This window comes from Jaculus jaculus, chromosome 3 (genome assembly GCF_020740685.1).
Source record: "Jaculus jaculus isolate mJacJac1 chromosome 3, mJacJac1.mat.Y.cur, whole genome shotgun sequence".
Classification (NCBI taxonomy): Eukaryota; Metazoa; Chordata; class Mammalia; order Rodentia; family Dipodidae; genus Jaculus; species Jaculus jaculus.
In genome coordinates this window covers 111107480-111128526 of record NC_059104.1, presented here as the reverse complement: position 1 = coordinate 111128526, position 21047 = coordinate 111107480, and the positions used below count along the sequence as shown (strand labels likewise).

The 21047-nt window shown below is 36.5% G+C and overlaps 1 protein-coding gene across 2 annotated transcripts; it reads left to right on the top strand.

Moving 5' to 3' along the window:
• Positions 1–85: 85 nt before the first annotated feature.
• On the top strand, positions 86–20440 carry Aasdhppt (aminoadipate-semialdehyde dehydrogenase-phosphopantetheinyl transferase). Of its 2 annotated transcripts, XM_045146341.1 has the most exons (7): positions 86–353; positions 2726–2951; positions 12504–12625; positions 13223–13384; positions 16794–16865; positions 18583–18733; positions 19338–20440. In XM_045146341.1, the coding sequence occupies exons 1-7, from the start codon at positions 171–173 to the stop codon at positions 19373–19375; spliced, it is 954 nt and encodes a 317-aa protein (XP_045002276.1). In that variant the 5' UTR covers positions 86–170; the 3' UTR covers positions 19376–20440. The 2 variants fall into 2 exon arrangements, with proteins under 2 accessions (XP_045002276.1, XP_004653000.1); XM_004652943.3 differs by having other exon boundaries at positions 87–353; positions 18583–20440.
• The last annotated feature ends 607 nt before the right edge of the window (positions 20441–21047 follow it).

Here is a 21047-nt window from a genome sequence, read left to right as displayed (position 1 = left end):
GTACAGCGACCGCGGCTCCGGAGCACAACGGACGCCGGGAAAAGGGGTGGGGCCTGCCAGACGTAGCTAGACGCTCCGCACCCGTGCGCAGGCGCCGACGGAGGGGCGTGTGCACACCCGCGTCCGCGTCATCAGGCCTCCGGTGGTAGCGAGGTTCCCGAGTTTAGTGTATGGTTTTCCCAGCCAAGCGGTTTTGCGAGGTGCCACACATGGAGGGCGTACGCTGGGCCTTTTCCTGTGGCACTTGGCTGCCCAGCCGGGCCGAATGGTTGCTGGCGGTGCGGTCGATCCAGCCCGAGGAGAAGGAGCGCATTGGCCAGTTCGTGTTCGCCCGCGACGCTAAAGCAGCCATGGTACTTGACATCTGGGGTATTTTGGAGCCGAGGAAGCAGATGTTGGGGGGAGGCGGGCTGGGCTGTGGAGATCCTCCTTCCTGGCGTGCAATCCCGTACCTCTGACCACTGGTGGCCGGCGGGACCGAGCGTGCGCTTGGCCTGCTCCGCGGTCTTTGTAACCCCGAAGGCCCAGAGCCCTGGGAAAGTTAGCTCCTCCCCCATGGGATGGAAAGTCCAGACCCACTAAATCAATGACTGTAGGCACGGCCTAAGAAGTAATCGTTTTTTTGTTCGTAAAGAATGGTTGCACGTTTTGATTTTCAAACACTATCAAATTTTGTCTTTGCTGAGTTCATAAACGAATTCCTGTTTTATTACCTAACCCACCACTCTCCAAGAGCATCGTGCACGTGATAGGTCCCAGAAACTAGTGACCATATGACTTAGTTTATTATAGCCCCTCACCCCCACCATGAAGTTGGGTAAGGCTTAGGCCAGTCAACTGTCAGCCATGAAACTGAGGAGCATACAATCTTGGGCGTACCTTCTTCACTAGATAGCTGTGGCACTTGGGGAAGGTGGACTGGGCTGTGAAGACCCTCCTGGCGTGAACCCTCTGGCATATTTTTAATGTATGTATGTATTGTGGTTACGTATTTTCGACCAACAAATAACATTGGATTTCAAAAGCGCATTTACTGTGTAGTGCAGTTTGAAACAGCCTGTCATTACCATCTCTTTAATGACAGCTATTTATTCAAACTACTCCTGTATTTAATTCAAGGTGGGCTTGTTGATACTTTTTTTAAACTGTATGTTGGTATTTTTTGTGCTGTTTTATACTACAAGTGACTGGAGTGCTCAGGGCTAAATGTGACATCTGTATACCTCCCCCCAAGGCCCAGGAAACTTGTGTTAGAGGAGGTGGAAAAAATGTGAGGTCCAAAAGATGAGGTCGAACGGTTTGGAAAGTTGTCTTCCAGATATGAAGTCTCAGTTACGTTCATGACTTCATAGCAACTCTCTCTACCTGCACAATATTGAACCCATCAACATTTTATCACATTGTGGAGGAGGGCCAATAAAACTAGTTGGAAAGAGGGGTTCATTGGAATGAGGAAGGGGGAATGGGACAAGAGAAGGGAACAGGAAGGGATTATGATCAAAATACATTATATGCATGCATAAAAAGTGTAGATTACCAAAAAATTAAATGCCACTGCTAGCTAGAGTCAAGGGAGAAAAACCCTTGAAACAAATATATATACCCTTGTGGGGTATTTTGTGCATTTTAAATAATTTCCTAACAAAGATAATAGAGAGTGGAGCAAGAAAGATGATGCCTTACTTAATTTTTGATAATACTGGGCTCTAAAATGCTCACATGCATAGATGTAAGAGCTAGAAATACTTGTGTATGTGCACAGATAGAGTAAACCTGTCTCCTGCAGAATTTTTGCAGAACAGTAAATCTAAAGCCATCCCACAATGTCTAGTAGGAGAATTAGTCAATACGGTTTTTATACACCAACACTATGAAATAGGCTACAGTTAAAAGCATGCAAACCAGACTGGTATGTACAGACATGAAATAATCCTTAACATTCATAAATTTAAAAGTTGATAGGTAGAATATATGTAGTATGATACATATAAACAATGTATATAAAGAAAAAAACCAGAAGGTGGTCCTGCCATCAACATTGTTGACTGATTAAAGGGATGAAATTGCTTAGCAAGACTTTGGCCTGTTTACTTAAGTATTTAATTGTATGCATTCTTGTGTGTGTAGGTTCATGTATGTATACAAATGCATGTGTATGTATGTGCACATCTGTGTGGAGGCCAGAAGACAGCCTTGGATATGATTCCTCAGGCAACATCTACCCTTTTCTAGAGACAGGGACCCTCACTGTCTTGGAGTGGAAGTGAGTCCTAGGGATGTGCCTGTCCCCAGTGTTCCCAGCATTGCTATTATAAGCATATCACCAAGCCCAGCTTTTTTTTTTTTTTTTAACACTTCACACCTGCAAGCAAGCACTTACCCAGCTGAGGTATCTCTCCTAGCCCAGTTACGTGTTTAATGCATTTGTACAATAAAATTTAAAAGTGCTGGGTGTGTTGGCGCACACCTTTAATCCCAGCACTCCGGAGGCAGAGGTTGGAGGATCACCATGAGTTTGAAACCACCCTGAGAATACAGAGTGAATTCCAGGTCAGCTTGGGCTAGAGTGAGACCCTACCTCGAAAAACAAAGCAAAACAAAACAAACAAACAAAAAACCCCTTAAAAGTGAAAGTTTAGAGCCACACAGTATATTTACTATAAGGAATTTACTTTTATATTTAGTAGGCATCAATACATACCAAATGCTTTATATATCTTAACAGGCTGGTCGTCTGATGATGAGAAAATTAGTTGCAGAGAAGTTGAATATCCCTTGGAATAATATTCGCCTGCAAAGAACTGCTAAGGGAAAACCAGTTCTTGCCAAGGACTCATTGAATCCTTATCCCAATTTCAACTTCAACATCTCTCATCAAGGGGACTATGCAGTGCTTGCTGCAGAACCTGAGCTACAAGTTGGCATTGATATCATGAAGACCAGTTTTCCAGGTAATGTTGCACATTAGTGGCATAGAAGTGAAGTGTCTTGATGTCTCTGCTCTTAACAATTGGGTCATTGTAGACTAGAAGATGTATTATAGAGGGAGATGTGTGTGGTCTTCTATATATCTGAAAAGATAATTTTTTTAATATTGACAGATATCTATAAAAATAATAGATTTTACATTACTGGGTATCCATATAATACTTTGACTAAAAGTAAAGTGAAATGAAATTTTTTCTTTTCAATTTATTTTATTAACAACTTCCATGATTATAAAATATTCCATGGTAATGCCCTCCCTCCCCCCACTTCCCTCTTTGAAACTCCATTCTCCATCATATCCCTTCCTCCTTGCAATCAGTCTCTCTTATATTTTGATGTTATGATCTTTTCCTCCTCTTATGATGGTCTTGTATAGGTAGTGTCCAGCACTGTGAGGTCATGGATATCCAGGCCATTTTGTGACCGGAGGAGCACGTTGTAAAGAGTCCTACCCTTCCTTTGGCTCTTATGTTCTTTCTGCCACCTCCTCCTCAATGGATCCTGAGCCTTGGAAGGCCTCACCTATTTTTTTTTTTTTTGCCATGTACCTTAAGTTTTTTTTTTTTAATCTTTTTTTTTAAATCTTTTCACAATTTTTATTAACATTTTCCATGATGATAAAAAATATCCCATGGTAATACTCTCCCCCCACTGCACTTTCCCCTTTGAAATTCCATTCTCCATCATATTACCTCCCCATCTCAATCATTCTAGTTACATACTGAAATGAAAATTTTAAGTTATACTTCAACTTGTTTCTCTTAAGCTGTTCATCAGTAAGTTTGTATAAAAGATTAATCTTAGTGGTACAGTATATTAGAGTTAGTGCATTCATGCTTTATCTAAATAACACTGTGATCTTGTAGCACATTTATGTAAGTAAAAATGAAGAGCGGTCATTATTACAACATTTAAGTTACTACTAACCACTGTTACTAGGTTTAATATACTCAAGCACTTTTAATACATACTGTGTTCAAGTTCTCTTAACAACTGATTGTTATCATCACTGGTATCTAGTAGGTGCTTACTATATACTTACTTGTGCTTTACACTTATTCTCTGAATTCTCTCAACTGTCCTATGATAGATATACCATTATTTGTGTTAAGAGGCTAAGAAGAAAACTAGTGATAAAGAACCTTACAACTTTCTAATTTCTTTTTTTTTAAAATTATTTATTTATTTATTTATTTGAGAGCGACAGACACAGAGAGAAAGACAGATAGAGGGAGAGAGAGAATGGGCGCGCCAGGGCTTCCAGCCTCTGCAAACGAACTCCAGACGTGTGTGCCCCCTTGTGCATCTGGCTAACGTGGGACCTGGGGAACCGAGCCTCGAACTGGGGTCCTTAGGCTTCACAGGCAAGCGCTTAACCGCTAAGCCATCTCTCCAGCCCAACTTTCTAATTTCTTAGTACAAATACCTAAACTTCACATTGTTTTACTTCAAAATTTTTGCTTGAGTGATTCATTCCACCATTCTGGAGGGTATATATTTACTTTACTCCCTTCCCTTATTTCTTCAGAAATTACTCTGTTTTATATTTTTATTTGTTTATTTGACAGAGAGAGAGAGAGAGAGAGAGAGAGAGAGAGAGAGAGAGAGACAGGGAGAGGGAAGGAGGGAGGGAGGGAGGGAGGGAGAGAGAGAAAGAATATGGGTGTGTCAGGGCCTCCAGTCCCTGGAAATGAACTCCAGACGCACATGCCCCCTTGTGTGTGAGTCCTGGGGAATCAAACCTGGGTCTTTTGGCTTTGTAGGCAAATGCCTTAACCCCTAAACCATCCCTCCAGCCCCAGACATTACTCTTATTTACTGGTTAGATTTCACTTCAACTTTGTCGGGAAGCCCTTTGTGAACTTTCAGTCTGAGGTGGGTTCTTTTGTCATAGGTGCTCATAAAATATATTTCCTTTATTTCTTTATGATATCTCCTGTTTATTTATTTATTTGTTTGTTTTTGGTTGGGTGTGGTTTTGTTTTGTTTTGGTTTTGGTTTTTCAAGGTAGGGTCTCACTGTAGGCCAGGCTGACCTGGAATTCACTAAGGAGTCTCAGGTTGGCCTCGAACTCACAGTGATCCTCCTTCGTCTGCCTCCCTAGTGCTGGGATTAAAGGCGTGTGCCACCATGCCCGGCTTCCCAAGTATTTTTGATTAAAGTTAAGATTGCAACTTGAGTATCCCATAGGCAAAGCCCAGCTGGTAGAGGTATGTCTCTGAGGGTGGATCTTGTAGTCCAGCCATATTAAGTGTGTTAGGAGCCACTTTGGAGCTCTGGCTGGTTTGTGCTCGTGGGTGCTGACTGTTTGAAGTTATCTCTGCTATGTTTCTATGGAAGTGAGACAGCTTCTTTTGCTATGATAAACTTCCCATGGATTCTGTAAGCCTGAAATAAACTCTTTCCTTCCATAAGCTGCTTCTGTTGGATGCTTGTTCCAGCAACGCGAAAGTAACTGCAACACCCAGCATATCTCATTTTTTAATTATGCATCAGGGTAATTGGTTGTCTTTACATTGGTGCATGTAAACTAAATTTCCTGAGCAAAAGAACCATGATAGCTATGCTACCATGCCTCTTAACACTTGTCCTGCCACATAGTAGCACTCAATAAATATTTGTTAAATGAAAGAAAAACACTGCTGCTATAATACAGGCTTTGGAGAATGATGGTGAACCTCATGTTGCTTTGCTTTGTCTTTACTTTGCATTTGCTTAACAGTTCTGCCTTACTTGAAAACTTTGGCATCAGGGCTGGAGAGATGCCTTAGCAGTTAAGGCAGTTGCCTGCGAAGTATAAGGACTCAGGTTCAATTCCCAGTTCCCATGTAAACCAGATGCACAGGTGGTACATGCGTCTGGACTTTGTTTTCAGTGGCTAGAGGCCCTGGCATGCCCATTCCTTTCTCTCTCAATCTCTTTCTCTCCCTCCCTCTTTGTCTCTAATAAATAAATAAAAACTTAAAAAAAGAAAACAGAAAAAAAGAAAATTTTGGCATCACAACTCTATTCTCTTGATTTTATAATAGTTCTTGACTTGGACTGCATGAATAAGCAAACAGTATTTTTTAGCATGTAATTATTATCTACATTTTGGTGAATGTGAACATGTCCATAAGTAAACCTGAAATTAGGTAACAAAGAAAGAGGCTTATTTTGGCTCGTTGTTCTTTCTTTTTTTTTTAAATTTTAATTATTTATTTATGAAAGAGAAAGAGACAGATAAGAGAAAGTGTCAGATAGAGAGAATGGACACACCAGGGCCTCTAGCCATTGCATAGGAACTGCAGACGCATCTGGCTTACATGCATCCTGGGGAATCAAAACCAGGTCCTTAGGCTTCAGAGGCAAATGCTGTAACTGCTAAGCTATTTCCCCAGTTCTATTTATTTATTTGTGTATTTTTTAGTTAAGAACATACCTTGTATGGATACATCATGTGTTGGTACCATCCTTTCCTTCCTCCCTGCACCTATTCCGCAGGGTGTCCTCCTCAGTGGGGTTGCTGATATTCCCCATGGGTTGTAGGTTATGCATGTGGCAGCTGCAGTCAGTTATTGGGAGAAGGCAGTGCCTCTAAGCATGACATCCCAACCTGTGGTTCTTAAAATCTTTGTGCCTCTCCTCTTCCACAAAATTCTCTGTGGTTCATTGTTCTTTATGCTGGGAAATCCTGGATTAATGATTAATTCAGTCATGAGGACCATGATCTCTCAATATTGGCATTTGAATTATTTATTTACTTATTTATTTGCATGCAGAGAGAAGAGAGAGAGAATGACAATATGGGCACTCCAGGACCTCCAGCTGTGGTAAACAAACTCCTGATTCATGAGCCACTTAGTGGATGTGGCACTGGGGAATTGAACCCAGGCTGTTAGGTTTTGCAGGCAAGCATCTTAATTGCTGAGCCATCTCTCTAGCCCTACAATTAAATTTTAATGTGAACTTTGAAGATAACCAACTGAATTTAAACTATAGCTTCATCAGTCATAGAAGGCTTGTTTTAAATGAGCTACTGCTGTAGAGAATTTAGAGTGAACATGGAGGGGGGTTGTGCACATGTTTTTGTAGCTCTGAGATATCTCAGTTAAGCTTTTCCTAAAACCAGAAGTCGGTGGAGATGCTGTGAACCCATAGAAGACAGGTAGCACAACTGCCGTGACGGTCGGCTTTTCAGGCTGATGTCCGCCTGGAAATAATGCCTCTGAAGACACAGATTTGAGTGCCACGTGACTTGACGTTCTTTGTTGACTTATGGTCGATATTGGATAAATAAATCATTGCTAACTAAAGCTTTTAATGATGTGAAGATAGTTGAGCAAAAATTGAAGATAGCAGTTCCTGCTAAGGCTTTATTAAGCCTTTCTTACCCAATAATTTGGATTGATCTTATTTGATTTATCACAGTACTTAATTAAGCCTTTCCCTTTCCATTGGAATGTTTCATTGCAGAGAATTATTACCATGTCCAGTGGAACTTAGGAAATACTCCTACTTGATTTTAGTATCATTACCATGTCACCCATTAATTCCAAAATGTGAATGGATCTAGTATTTCTTTGTGAATGTGGGACATAAACCGATTTACTTCATTAGAGATTAATAAGAGTTTCTGTGCTTGGACTAGAGAGGCCACTCATGCCTGAGTACTCAGGCTTGATCCTCAGACTCCATCTAGAAAAGCTGGAAGCTGTGGTGGGTTTCTGTAATCCCAGCACTGTCAGGGATATGGAAAATGGAGAATTTAATTTCCTGGCAGTTCTGGGCAAGCACAGCAACGAAAGGCAGAAAAAAAGAAACCCTGACATATATGAGGTGGAATGAGGGCCAACCTGAAAGCTGTCTTCTGACTTATACTTGCACCACATCACATCCACCCTCCTCTTCCCCCATCACAAGTTATTGTACTAACAAGAACAAGTGAAGAAATGGGGTTCTTGAGGCTTAATGAAGGATGGAAGGTAAAACTTTGAATAGGAAGAGGGGATGAATTATACTTTGTTGTTAGCTTTTTTGGGAACATCATTAGAATATTGAAGGAGTCAGTTCCTGTATACACATCTTGTGTCAGTAAGTGAGCATCGTGTGGGAACTCGGGGAGCCATTTTCGTTGTTGCCTAAGCATGGCTGCTAATTTCCTAATGGTTTTTTGGACATTCCTAACATACAGTTGCCAATGCTTGGTTGGATGTTGTTTTCCTAGCTGGGTTTATTCTTTGTCTTACAATTTTTATCATTACTAAAGATGTTTGGGATTTAAGTTTAAAGAAGGAATGGGTTTATGATCATAAAATAAGGCAAGATCAGGGCAAAAATTACTACTTAATTGTGGGAGAACATCAGCCTTCCTTATTATGAAGTTCAGGCAAGAAGTGCTACCTTCCCCTATAAAACATTTAACCTCCCTTACCTCAGATATTCAGCAGTGAACATAAACTCCATTTATGAAGTTGTAAAAATAAACCAGTATTGTAGAAATTGTGTAGATTAAATGGGTTAGACATAGAAGATGATAGGTGAAATGTATTAAAAAAAAATATTTCACTGGGGCTGAAAGGATTGCTTAGCAGTTAAGGCACTAGCCAGCAATGTCAGAGGACCCAGATTCGATTCCCTAGGACCCATGTAATCCAGATGCACAAGGTGGTGCATGCTTAGGGACTTCATTTTCAGTGCCTGAAGGCCCTGGGACACCCATTCTTTCTCTCCCTCCCTTCCTCCTTCCCTCTTTCTTTCTCTCTCAAATAAAATAAATAATTTTTAAAAATTCATTGGAAACTAGAGATTTCGAATTATACTTTACACACACACACACACACACACACACATATTCAAGAGACAGAGAAAGAGAGACAGACCTTGGTTTAGAATGATGGAGATGATCTTGAAAGTTCTGGTAATACTAGGAACCCCCCCCCCCATAGGTCTACAGTAGTTACTAAGAATATTAGCTGTGGATAATTTTGTGTAGATTATTACTGTGTTTAAAACAAACTTTTTCATCGCCTTATGATCTTGATTATTTTGTCATTGAAGAACATTATCCAAAATCCTTCATTAATGACTTAACTTTAAGAAGTAGGATCAGATTTTCTAAACTTAACCTGTGGTTCCATATGTTTGCTAGTCCTTTATCTTTTTTATGAGTGTGTGTGTGTGTGTGTGTGTGTGTGTGTGTGTGTGTGTATATATATATATATATATATATATGTATATATATATATATATACATATATATATACACACACACACACACACACATACATACATACATATACGTACGTACGTATGTACGTACTTACTAAGTTCTTCATGTACAATAGGATATTAAATAGTAGTCCTATAGTATTATTAGGAATTTGCAAACTTACATGTCTGGTAATTGTGCCAATGGTTTGATGGACAAATTGAATTTATTTTTAATTATTTATTAGAGACACAGAGAGAGAATGTGTGTGCCAGGGCCTCTAGCCACTGCAAATGAACTCCAGACACATGTGCCACCATGTGTATCTGGCTAATGTGGGACCTGGAGAATCGAACCTAGGTCCTTAGGCTTCACAGGCAAGCGCCTTACATGCTAGGCCATCTCTCTAGCCCTACATTTTTTTTTACTTCTATTTTCTTTGTTTTTTTGTTTGTTTTGTTTTAAATATTTAATTTATTTATTTATTTATTTGAGAGAGAAAGAGGTAGACAGTGAGTGAGTGTGTGTGTGTGTGTGTGTGTGTGTGAAAGAGAGAGAGAATGGGTAGAATGGGTACACATGGGCCTCCAGCCAAAACAAACTCCAGATGCATGTATCCTCTTGTGTATCTGTATTACATGGGTCCTGGGGAATTGAATCGGGGTCCTTAGTTTTCGCAGGCAAATGCCTTAACCGCTAAGCCATCTCTCCAGCCCTCTACTTCTATTTTCTAATAGTTTTTCATAATTTCCTGAGTAAACTGCTAGAGTATTTGCTGAGTATGTATTTCTCTCATAGTGCCACAGTGTGGTGCTGTTGTGCTGCAGCTGAGGATTTAGGCTTGCCTTCTCTTTGTGCTTTCAGTTGTGTGTGAAAATGTACTTATATTTCAGCCCTTTTAGATGCATTAAGTGGGTGTATGATTGCCTTCTAGCTTGGCTTTGATGTTTATCAGTTTTTATGAGCATCCTTAAATTTTTCCTTGAAACTGCAATTCCATGCAAAATGGTGTATTATGCCTTCCAAATCCAAGTTAAGCTCTTTATGCAAGAATCCATTCAGCTAAACAGTCCAACATTTGTGTGCTTAAATCAAAGTTTCTTGAGTCACTTTGGAAACTTTGTGTAAGGTGTTCTTCAGAATCTTGGTTATCCAGCCATCATTTGCTAGTGATGCAGTGAGCAAAGCAGTTTTTATTAAGGAGATGTAGTTCTTGGTAGTGTTCAACAATAAGCTCCAGGTTATGGAAGGGACCCATTCATGCCCCAAAGATAACGCTGCCTTATTACAGGACTCCTAAGACCACAATTAATATTGCAGCACTTAAAAATGAATGAGAATCTTTCTCTTGATCAAAAGTGTACCATTTTACATACCATTCTGGGATCATAAGAAATACTTATTGGTAGCAGAGGATTCATTATAGAGAATAAAGAGAAGCAAAGACTAATTCTTAAACTATTTGGAAGACTTTTTTGACTTGAAGTGGAGGAATCATAACAAATAGCTTTGTGAGAGAACTGACGTAATACCTGTACCCCTGAGTTATTGTGGAAAAAGTATTTGGTATTATACGGGAAATTATAAGGTCTGTGTAGGTAGTTTGCTTTGGTCATAATGTTCTTGCCTCTGTCATTTGAGTGTCTTAATACATGGTTATAATGGAATTCTGTTTGCTGAACTCTGGAATGAGTTAGGATCACATGCCAATGATACAAGAGGACTTAACATCTTTGCTCCATGCACACTTGCCTATAGAGAGTTGTGGTAGCAACCATCATTTTGAGGTGCAGTCAGCTATTTGGGAGTACCAAATTTGGTAGTTGGTTACTTTGGAAATGAGAAAGTAAATAAATAGTGTTAACAGAATCTGTACAGGGATTAAGGTACAGAAGGTTTTTGAGAAAATAATGTCATGAACCAGATTTCCAGAAAATGGACATTTAGGAAGTAACTTACCAGATACTAGCTAACATTTATTTATTCAGCCATAAGCAATATTCATTTATCCTGACTCAGGCTCTCTAATAAACTTACTAGGTTGTAAATGTAGGGTACCAAGAACTACAGTGTATTTATTTATAATTATTGGTTCAGAATGCAATTTGTAGAAGAAATAGTAATCTTAGGAAGTAACTGCTTAATTGTAAAGGGAGACAAACTTGAATTCTAGTATTTTGAAACTAGAAATTTACCATGCATTTTAATTTGTATCTTGCCTTTAAAAGGTTCTCCAAGACAAATCTTTTGAATTGTATATTTTGTCATTTGCCTTTAGAATTCTATAGAGTATATTGTTATCTTTTGCTTCAGATTTTTATTTAACAGTATCGTCTACAAAATAAATTAAAATCTACTTTTATTGGAAGAAATAATGGTATAAAACAGTTTGCAAAAACAATTATTTTGCTGGGCGTGGTGGCACGTTTTTAAACCCAGCATTTGGGAGGCAGAGGTAAGATGAACGCCGAATTCAAGGCCAGCCTGAATCTACATAGTGAATTCCAGGTTAGGCTGGGCTAGAGTGAGACCCTACTATTGAAAAACTGAAAAATATATATATATATATTTTGAAGAAAATAAATATTTATTGATTTTCCAGTCATAGAAATAACTTAGAATAAACAATGTTCATAGATATTGTTCAGCTTTCTTTCAGTGACCAACAAATGATTATAAAAGAAATGGTTTTCTTTTTTTTTCTTCACTAATATAACAAGCTAAACATTTAAGCCCTAAAACAGTATTGTTCTGCCTTAGTGTTGGTTGTGAATTTCTGAGAAGTATTTAAAAATTGTGATAGTTGGCCACAAAGTTTTACTACAGTTTTTTGTATATATTTTGACAGAACTATCGTGTTTGCTTGTTAAGTGCACAATCTCACCAGTTCCTGTTAAAATATACTTTTTGTAGGCTAACTCATGTTTCTCATGCCCTGTTATTCTCTTCATTCCCAACTTTCTTTGATTTGGTAATGCTCTGTTATAATTATATCTTTTATTGTTTGTGTTTATTCTTTTCAGTACTGGGAATTGAACTCATGGTCTTATGCATGCTAGGCAAACATTCTTTCAGTGAGGTACATCCTAACCCTGTTTAAGGATTAATGTTTCTGAATGGATTGGCCTGCAGCTTTGCTTTTTGTGCTTTATTCAATAGTTTTTATATTAAATTACTTTTTTCTTTCTTAGTTTAAACTTTTTTTTCATACATGTACATAATGCATTTTGATCATATTCAACCTTCAGTACTTTTACATGTTTCCCTCCCATTCTTTTTTATATGAAATATTCTAGTTTTAATTCTGTATTCTCTCATTTGACAGGTCGAGGTTCAATTTCTGAATTTTTTCACATTATGAAAAGAAAATTTACCAACAAGGAGTGGGAAACAATCAGAAGCTTTAATAATGAATGGACTCAACTGGATATGTTTTACAGACATTGGGTATAATTTGTGAATTGTTTTAAAACAAAAGCCTGTAATGATTCCATATTCTCCACTAAAGATAAAAGCCCTTTGATTACTTGGTAGTTCCATACAATACTTAAAGTAAATGGGCAATTGCTTGGGAATTTTTATGTATACAACATTACATAATAATGGCATTTGTTTTTAGAAAATATCTATATTTAATGAATGATTTAATTACTTAAAGCTAAATTAAGATTTTATCACCAGTGTGGTCTGTTTTAATCTCACATTAACTTTATTTAATTTAACAATATTTATGACAAACTTAAATGCTTGAAATATCAGTGTGGGCGCTTTATAAGTTCTTAATTTTCATAGATGCTCCACTAAGGATTGTGTTATATTGTTTTTGCAGTTCATAGTTGAGAAAATGAAGGTTTCTTGATAAAGTATTTACCTTAAGGTCACATGGATAGTTTGTTTTCAAGCAACTATAACATGTAGTCCGATCAAAAGCTTATAGTCATAACATGCATAGTTAGAAATCCAAATGTATTTTATCTGTAAATTTTATGAACGATTTTATGTACTGAGTTCTCTTTAAGAGCAAAATGTCTGTCTATCTCTTAGGCACTGAAAGAAAGCTTCATAAAAGCCATTGGTGTTGGATTGGGGTTTGAATTACAGCGACTTGAATTTGATATTTCTCCATTAAACTTGGATATAGGCCAGGTTTATAAAGAAACACGTTTGTTCCTGGATGGGGAGGAAGAAAAAGAATGGGCATTTGAGGTAAGAAATTGATCAGAATTATCATAGCTAAGATTTACTGTATGTACACAGAAATGTAGATTTTTGGGGCTGTTAATTCGAAAGTAGACATAATTGGAATCCCATACTGATTCTCTGAAAGTGAATTAGGGATATTTTAAGAGCATACAACATTTAAATTGGTACTTGAGTAATACCCTGTTGTATTAAGCAGAGTGGGTAAGGAACAGGTCCTGACATGTTTTTGTTGATATGAGCATCCAGAGATAGTGCCTTGGCTGGACCATGATGGGATTTGAAAGAGAATTTGACTAAGGCTGCTAGATCATATAAGGTTAAAGGCTTCCAGCTTCTTTGTAGATTTTTGTTTTATTTTTGCTAATGAGAGGAACAGGCTACTTAAGAGGAACAGGCTACTTAGAGTGATCTAATATTTGGGCTTTAGAATAACCAGAATGAAGACCGGATGGACTCAGCTTCTTTTTCAATTGTTTATGGCGCCTTCTTTTATGCCTTGGCTTCAGTTGTCCCTAGTCTTTGTTTCTCAGTTTACATGTCAGCTTTCTAGAGAAAACACAGCTGCCTGCTACTTCTGCATATGATAGTTTGTAGTTTAACAAATGAAAGAAGTAACCACTTTTCTATTCCATGACTCAAACCCAGGAGGCAGGACTCCCTGGCCTGGTTTGGGCTGAATGTTTATGTCTGGACAGGTCACTGTGGTCAGTGATTGCTGTTGCTCCTGTTAGGTGTCCAAAGTGTTACAATTAGGCTACATTAGATACATTATGGTTGATCCCACTATGTTCATTTGAATGATGTACAGACCTCAGGTTCTCAGAGTTAGCAAGCAGTGAGTAGATACAGCACAAGATGTGCTCTGTTTTTCTCAAGAGAATTTAACAGGTCTAAAGATTAAAAGTCAAATACATATTTTAAGATAGCCAAACTCTGTTGGTGATAGTATGGGGAGATTAAGGAAGTGAGGTGTCCAAGATATCTTGGATTTGTAGGACCATATGTTGAGATACAGAATACAACTAAACAAATAGACTGCTAAGTTTGAGACATCATTGAAACACCCAAGTGAAGATGCCAAGTTGTGGAATAGAATGAAGGGCTGGACTAGAGAAAAATATTGCAATCATTGATACATCCTAGAAACCCCAAGGTATTTGAAATGAAGATGTGAGATTACCTATGTTAGAAGAGACAAGGACCTGGGACAGAACCTTCAATGTCCACGGATATATTTAAAGGTGGAGTGTAGAGGAGACTGGGAAATAATGACCAAAATGGTAAGAAGTAAAATTCTAAGAGTATCAAGAGATCCAAGGACAGAGGGTTTTTTGAAAACATCTGTAGGGATACTTCCAGGGTAAATTTTATGCCTGTATCGTGTGTTTTAACCAACAATGCAGTTATGCTTCAGTGGCCTTATTCATCCATGATTTCCCCATATGTATCAAGAAAGTAACCAGATCACCACAGGCTAGTCCTTGAATGTTTTCTCTCAGTTTATGCTTCTATATAATTCAAGTTAAACTCAGTGCCTTCTGTAAGACTTTGTACTTTACAGCTGTCTTTTCTTAAAGTGACACGCCAAATTTTACCTCAAAAGCTCCATATTTATATGATTTTTTTTTGTAGCTTTCTTATTCCCTAAATGGAGGTGTAGTATCTTCTTTAGCATTTAAATTAGGTAACCCTTAGAAATCTAAGACACCAGCTTGGATATACAGAACCATTGTTAATTGCAGAAAATCCAAAGGATTTTCCAGTCACTTTGAATGATATACCTCATACCTGCAAAAGAATAAAATAATTCCAGTAGGAGTCTAATATTTTTATAAACTAATTCTTACTAGTTTCTATTTAGAAAGTTAGTAGCAAAATTTCAATAGAGAAAGGAGTTCTTTTGTTTTGAAAAGAAAGGTTTTATCTGACAAAAATGTTAACACATATGATACTACAATTTTCAATACTTTACCTTTGGGAAAAATAGTAAAATTAGAATAACATATTCCATAAAATTAGATTTTTCGTTAATAGAAATTGTATGTTTCCTGAAGAAATGATATGCTATTTTACTAAAGCATATTAACTTTTTAATTTAATGTTATCTCCTGATCCCCTGAAAGAAAAAAAAAAGTGTTCCTTCTCATTTTGGAAATTTTAGGTAAATTTTGTTATTCATAGTAATTTTTAGAATAATGAATTAAAAATTAAGGAAATGCTTAAAAATGTGAAAAAGTCTTGAAAATTAAACTTCAGTTTTAAATTTAGTAGAAGTTCATGAGATAGTTTAACTAGGTGTTAAAGTCATTGTTAATTGCTCACAGTTTTCTCTGGTGATTGCCTCAGTGTACATTACATTTTGAGACCCTCCCACTTCACCTCATACACAGGGGAAAAAAGAAAATCAAATGACTTAAGTCATATTTATACATTTCTACCATGATTCTATAAGTTATAGTACAACTCTTAAATTGTGTGTTGTGACCTCATATGGGGTTATATAACTTAACGTAGGGTTCATAAAAAATTTGTTAGCAGTAAAAGATTTCTAAATATTTAACAATCAAAAAAAGACGAAGATTCAGGCTGGAGAGATGACTTAGTGGTTAAGTTCTTGCCTGTGAAGCCTAAGTACCCTGGTTCAAGGCTCCGTTCCCCAGGACCCATGTTAACCAGATGCACAAGGGGGTGCACACGTCTGGAGTTCATTTGCAGTGGCTGGAGGCACTGGCATGCCTATTTTCTCCCTTTCTCTCTCTCTCTCTCTCTCTCTCTGCCTCTTTCTCTCTCTTTGCCTCTTTCTCTCTCTGTCATTCTCAAATAAATACATAAAAATAAACAACAACAATTCAGTCTAACTAGCATATTCATATCATTACTATATGCAAAGTTGCTTTGGTAAATGATAAAATTGTATGTATACCAAAGAACTGCTTTAAAATGATATGTTATTATTTAATGTTTGATTCTTATGCCTATTTTATCTATACCTGTGTTTGTGTGAAAATTTCTCAGACTAGAAGCAGGCATGAGTGAAAAATGTTTTAAGAAGGCCATGAGTTATAGTGTATACTTAACTGAATGCTTACAAACCAGCATTACAACAGGATTTTCAATCTCAAAGTAAGCAACATTGTATTAATAAAAGGGAGGCTGGCTTTGTATTTAAATTGTTACTGTCAAAATTGATAGACTCACAGGATATATAACACCTACATGAATGCTTGGTCCTGATTTCCCATTACCTTACTCCTAGAAGGATGGATATTATGTATGTATGTATGTATGTATGTATGTATGTATGTATGTATAAATGAATGAATGAATGAATTAATTAAATGAAACATTATAAAATATAAGCAATCAGTGTGTAAATATTAAAAGTAAGTCCATGCTTATTTTTCTTTTTTAGGAAAGCAAAATAGATGAGCATCATTTTGTTGCAGTAGCTCTTAGAAAACCTGATGGATCTAGACATCAAAATGTAGGATTTTATGCTATTTTTGTTTTTGTAAAAAGCATGAATGAATCAACGTTTAAGTTTTTCCTTCATTGATGAAAACAGTAATTTAACTTGTATGAAGATAGGGGTTATGGTGGGTTTTTGTTTGCTTTGTGAGATTATCGTTTTAGAAGTGTTTTTTATTGTCACATCTTTAAGATCACCTGTGGTTGCACAAAAAACTTCAAATGATTATATGACTTGTTTCATGTTCAAAGACCACTAAGTGTTACAAAGACAAACTGTAGAAATTCAGGATAATAACTGTCTTGGTGACATTAACCAGAATTTATTTCCTGGTGAATTGAGGCTTTGTTAAATATATAGGATACCAAGTTGAAGCTTGGTAATTACTGGGTGGAATTCCCTACAAATTGAAACTCCTTTAAAAGTAATATTCTAAATTATTCCCAGGGTTACATTGTTAAGCATGTGAGAGGCCTTGTATCATACTATGAAATTACATAGATACCAATTCATTTTTTCAAATCACAATCTTTGTATATTTCTTATGCTATTATGTAGTAAGTGTTGGGAGAAAAACTTATATGTCAGAAACTCTCAAGCTAATTGTAATTGTAGTTCTGTGGGAGTAATTTGTTTAAGAAATATGGATAATATAATAAACAAGTTAAGGTGGTATGATACATACATGCACATACACACACTTAACATTCCACCTAGAAAAATAGTTCTGCCTACAAGCCATGCTTTTCATAAAGTGCTAAAATTTATTTTCCTTTATGTATGTTAAAATTGATCTCTCTTATTGAGAGCTGTTCTAATGCAGATTATCCTTCTTAATATTCTCAAGTCTCAACCTTATAAAAACACCACATGTTTCTATACATTCTTGTAGATTTTAAGGTGCCTGTGAGCATACTAAATACTGTGTAAGTCCCATAGTTTTCGGCTGTTTGTCCCTTGAGTCCTTCTCTGCATGTCTACATGGATAGTCTAATTGGGCAACAGTGGTATAGTGGGCAGACTAGGTTCTTGGTTGAGATCTGTCAGGTAGCCTGTGTGGAGACTTTGTGCAAAAGTTTGATCTTCCCCATTTACAAAGTTTAGATAACAACCATCTTTATAGCACAGCTTAGCTATCATATAAGATAAACCCTGGACTTTGTTAATGTACTGTGTAAAGTTAGCTGTTGTTTCACGCAAACTAATTAGCTCTCATCTAAAATGCTTAGAACTAAAAATGTTTTTGATTTTATGAAATATTTTTGTTGGTACTTTTTTTCCCCCAGTTTTTGGAATGTTTACCTGTATATCCCTTTGTAGTATCATAGCAGTGCTCAATTTTCTAAAGGAATGTCACCTCTGTATAGTTATGGTAGATCTGTCATAGCAGACCCACATACCAGAAAAGTGTTCTACAAAAATTTGTCTGGCTCACCTCTTCTTGCTAAAATTACCAGTTTGAGGATATTTTTAATCTATATCTACTAAATTGAACTTCCGGTATATAGGGCTTATTAAATCTATTTTGAATATATACCACAGTTTATTGTTCTATAAAAGAAATAACCATATAGGCAATATTACTATAAGGACTAAAGACAATATTGTAGTAATTTTTTCTATATTTAATTTAATACTACTGAATTGTAACTTGGTTTTACCTTTACAATTGTAAAATTGATCATATGTGTAGTATAATAATGAAGAAATGTCCTTTTTATTTCTACTCTAGGTTTCATCTCAAGATGATTCTAAACCAACCCAGAGGCAGTTTAAGATTCTTAACTTTAATGATTTAATAGCTTCTGCTGTGCCCATGACTCCTGAAGATCCTTCCTTTTGGGACTGTTTTTGCTTCACAGAAGAAATACCAATACGAAATGGTACAAAGTCATGATATGATTCCCTAAGAAAAAAAGGGAAGGGGAAACTGTAATCTTCCATAATCACTGAAAAATAAATGCCTGATAGTATCAAATTTTGTTTAATTAAACATTTTTTTAAAGACCCCAGTGCTTCTTAAAAAACAGATTTCCAGTTCAGTATCATCCATTTAAAAAGACTTTTACTTCTTCTTGTCTAAAATTGTAATTTGGCGATAGAAAAGATTACAGAATCTTAGGTGATAATATGCATTGTATAAAAAGAAGTGAAATATGCTTAAAGGAAACATTTAAATCCTATCTCTCAGATAACTACTCTTAAAACTTCCAGTATCTTTCCAGACCTTTTTCTTGCAAATGAATCCATATAAACACTTTTTAATGGGAACATACTATTTTGTATTTTTAAACTGTACATCTACTGTTCATGATACCTCTGTTGCATAAACTTCTAGTGGTTCTAAAGTGCTCTCATGTGACTAACATCAGTCAAGATGCTTTTGAGCAGCACTAACAATATCCAAATATGAGTGGCTTAATTACCCCAGAACACAGGTCCTGAAATCATCTTTAGGACACATTTTTGTTTTCTCTTTTGCCTTAGTCTCATCCCCTTCTCAACCACAGGAAGTGCTGCTGTGACTTCTAGGTTTACATTGCCATCAACTTATGACATCTATGAATGAAGATTTCTCCTCATTTTCCATCTACTCACATTGGTCACAGAGAAGGCCCATGCTGGTGACATTTTACCACTGTTAGAAGTAGTCTGTATGGGAACAGAACGACTGAAGGCAAGAAAGTGGCATTGAGGTGATGCTTACTGCCTTGCATAGTTTAAAGATGGACCATATGTGCACATTTTCCTCTGTTAGAATTTTTTACTGTGTTTTGTTACTGTAAGCAGTAATAAAAGCTCTTTGACATTCTGTGCTACATGCTTAGTTATGTCTTCAGGAGAGTTTTCAGAGTGAAATGACTGGTTCAAAGGGCTCTTAAATTGTTACTTAGCCTTTGGTACATTATACCATTTTATAAGTATACCATACATCTTGAAAAAGTCTGTGCAGTTTACTCCTTATTTAATAGTATATGTGAGACCACTGCCTCTTGTATACTCTGGTCAGCTGTGGATACCAACTCGGTTTTGGTTTTTTTTGAGGCATTTTGCTTGTTTGTTTCCCTCTTTGTATTTAATCTTTGCCTGTATAACTAAAAAGTAATGTTATATTTTAAATTTTTATTTCTTTCACTAAAAATGAGGTAGATTGTCAGTGTTATTGGTTATTTGCATTCCTTTTTACGGACCTCTTCATGTTAATCTTTTTATTTTAGTAAATAAGACTTAATTTAAAGTGTGAACATAATATATTACAATGCTGAGACCATCATATTGATGACAGAATCTGTTATTTGGTTGTAGTGCATGTTCTGGGCAATTAGTCTTATTACTGTCTTACTACTGTTAAATATCAAGAAGTGAAATAATGTCAGTTTCTATTACTAACATTAAAATTGTGTGTAAATTATATAAAATTAGATACCTAGTTTAAAAAAGTATGTTTTATAATTTTTTTATTAAGCATGCTCAATTATTTCAGGTCTACATAATTAAAGTACCTTTGTAGTAGATGAAATGTTATCTGCATGAGTGATGTGAAATGTCATCTGTCTTGTCATTATAATAAAATAATAACAACTATGGAATTTTTATGGTCCTAACAGTGTGCTACATTTTGTGTCTTTTAGATTCTTTCATTTTTCTGTTTTTTTTTTTTTTTTTTTTGTTTGGTTTTTGAGGTAGAGTGTCACTCTAGCCCAGGCTGACCTGGAATTCACTATATAGTCTCAGGGTGGCCTTGAACTCATGGCAATCATCCTACCTCTGCCTCCCGGGTGCTGGGATTAAAGGCGTGTGCCACCACGCCATGCTCATGTTTTTCTGTTATTTTTAATGGATACATATGTACATGGTTTGAAAAGTAAAATAGATCTATGAAATTTGTTTTTTCCTAAATGAAAAAGACCACTTCATTGATGTCATTTCCTCCTGTCTTCCTGACAAGCAAGCGTCTTCCACTCTTAGTTGATAGCTTTTTCATTACTGTAAATAACATGCTTACATTGCTTTGACTTGATTTCTCAATTTTAGCCATTGATTCTGATTCCAAATAGAAAGGTTTCTTCTTCCCAACATTGCACATACTTCTTTTATGCGCCCTTCATCTCCAAACATATTGTATGTAATTCAGTGATTATACCAAGACTATTCACAACTGAGTTATATATTATTCTGACTCTAGCCTACATTTTT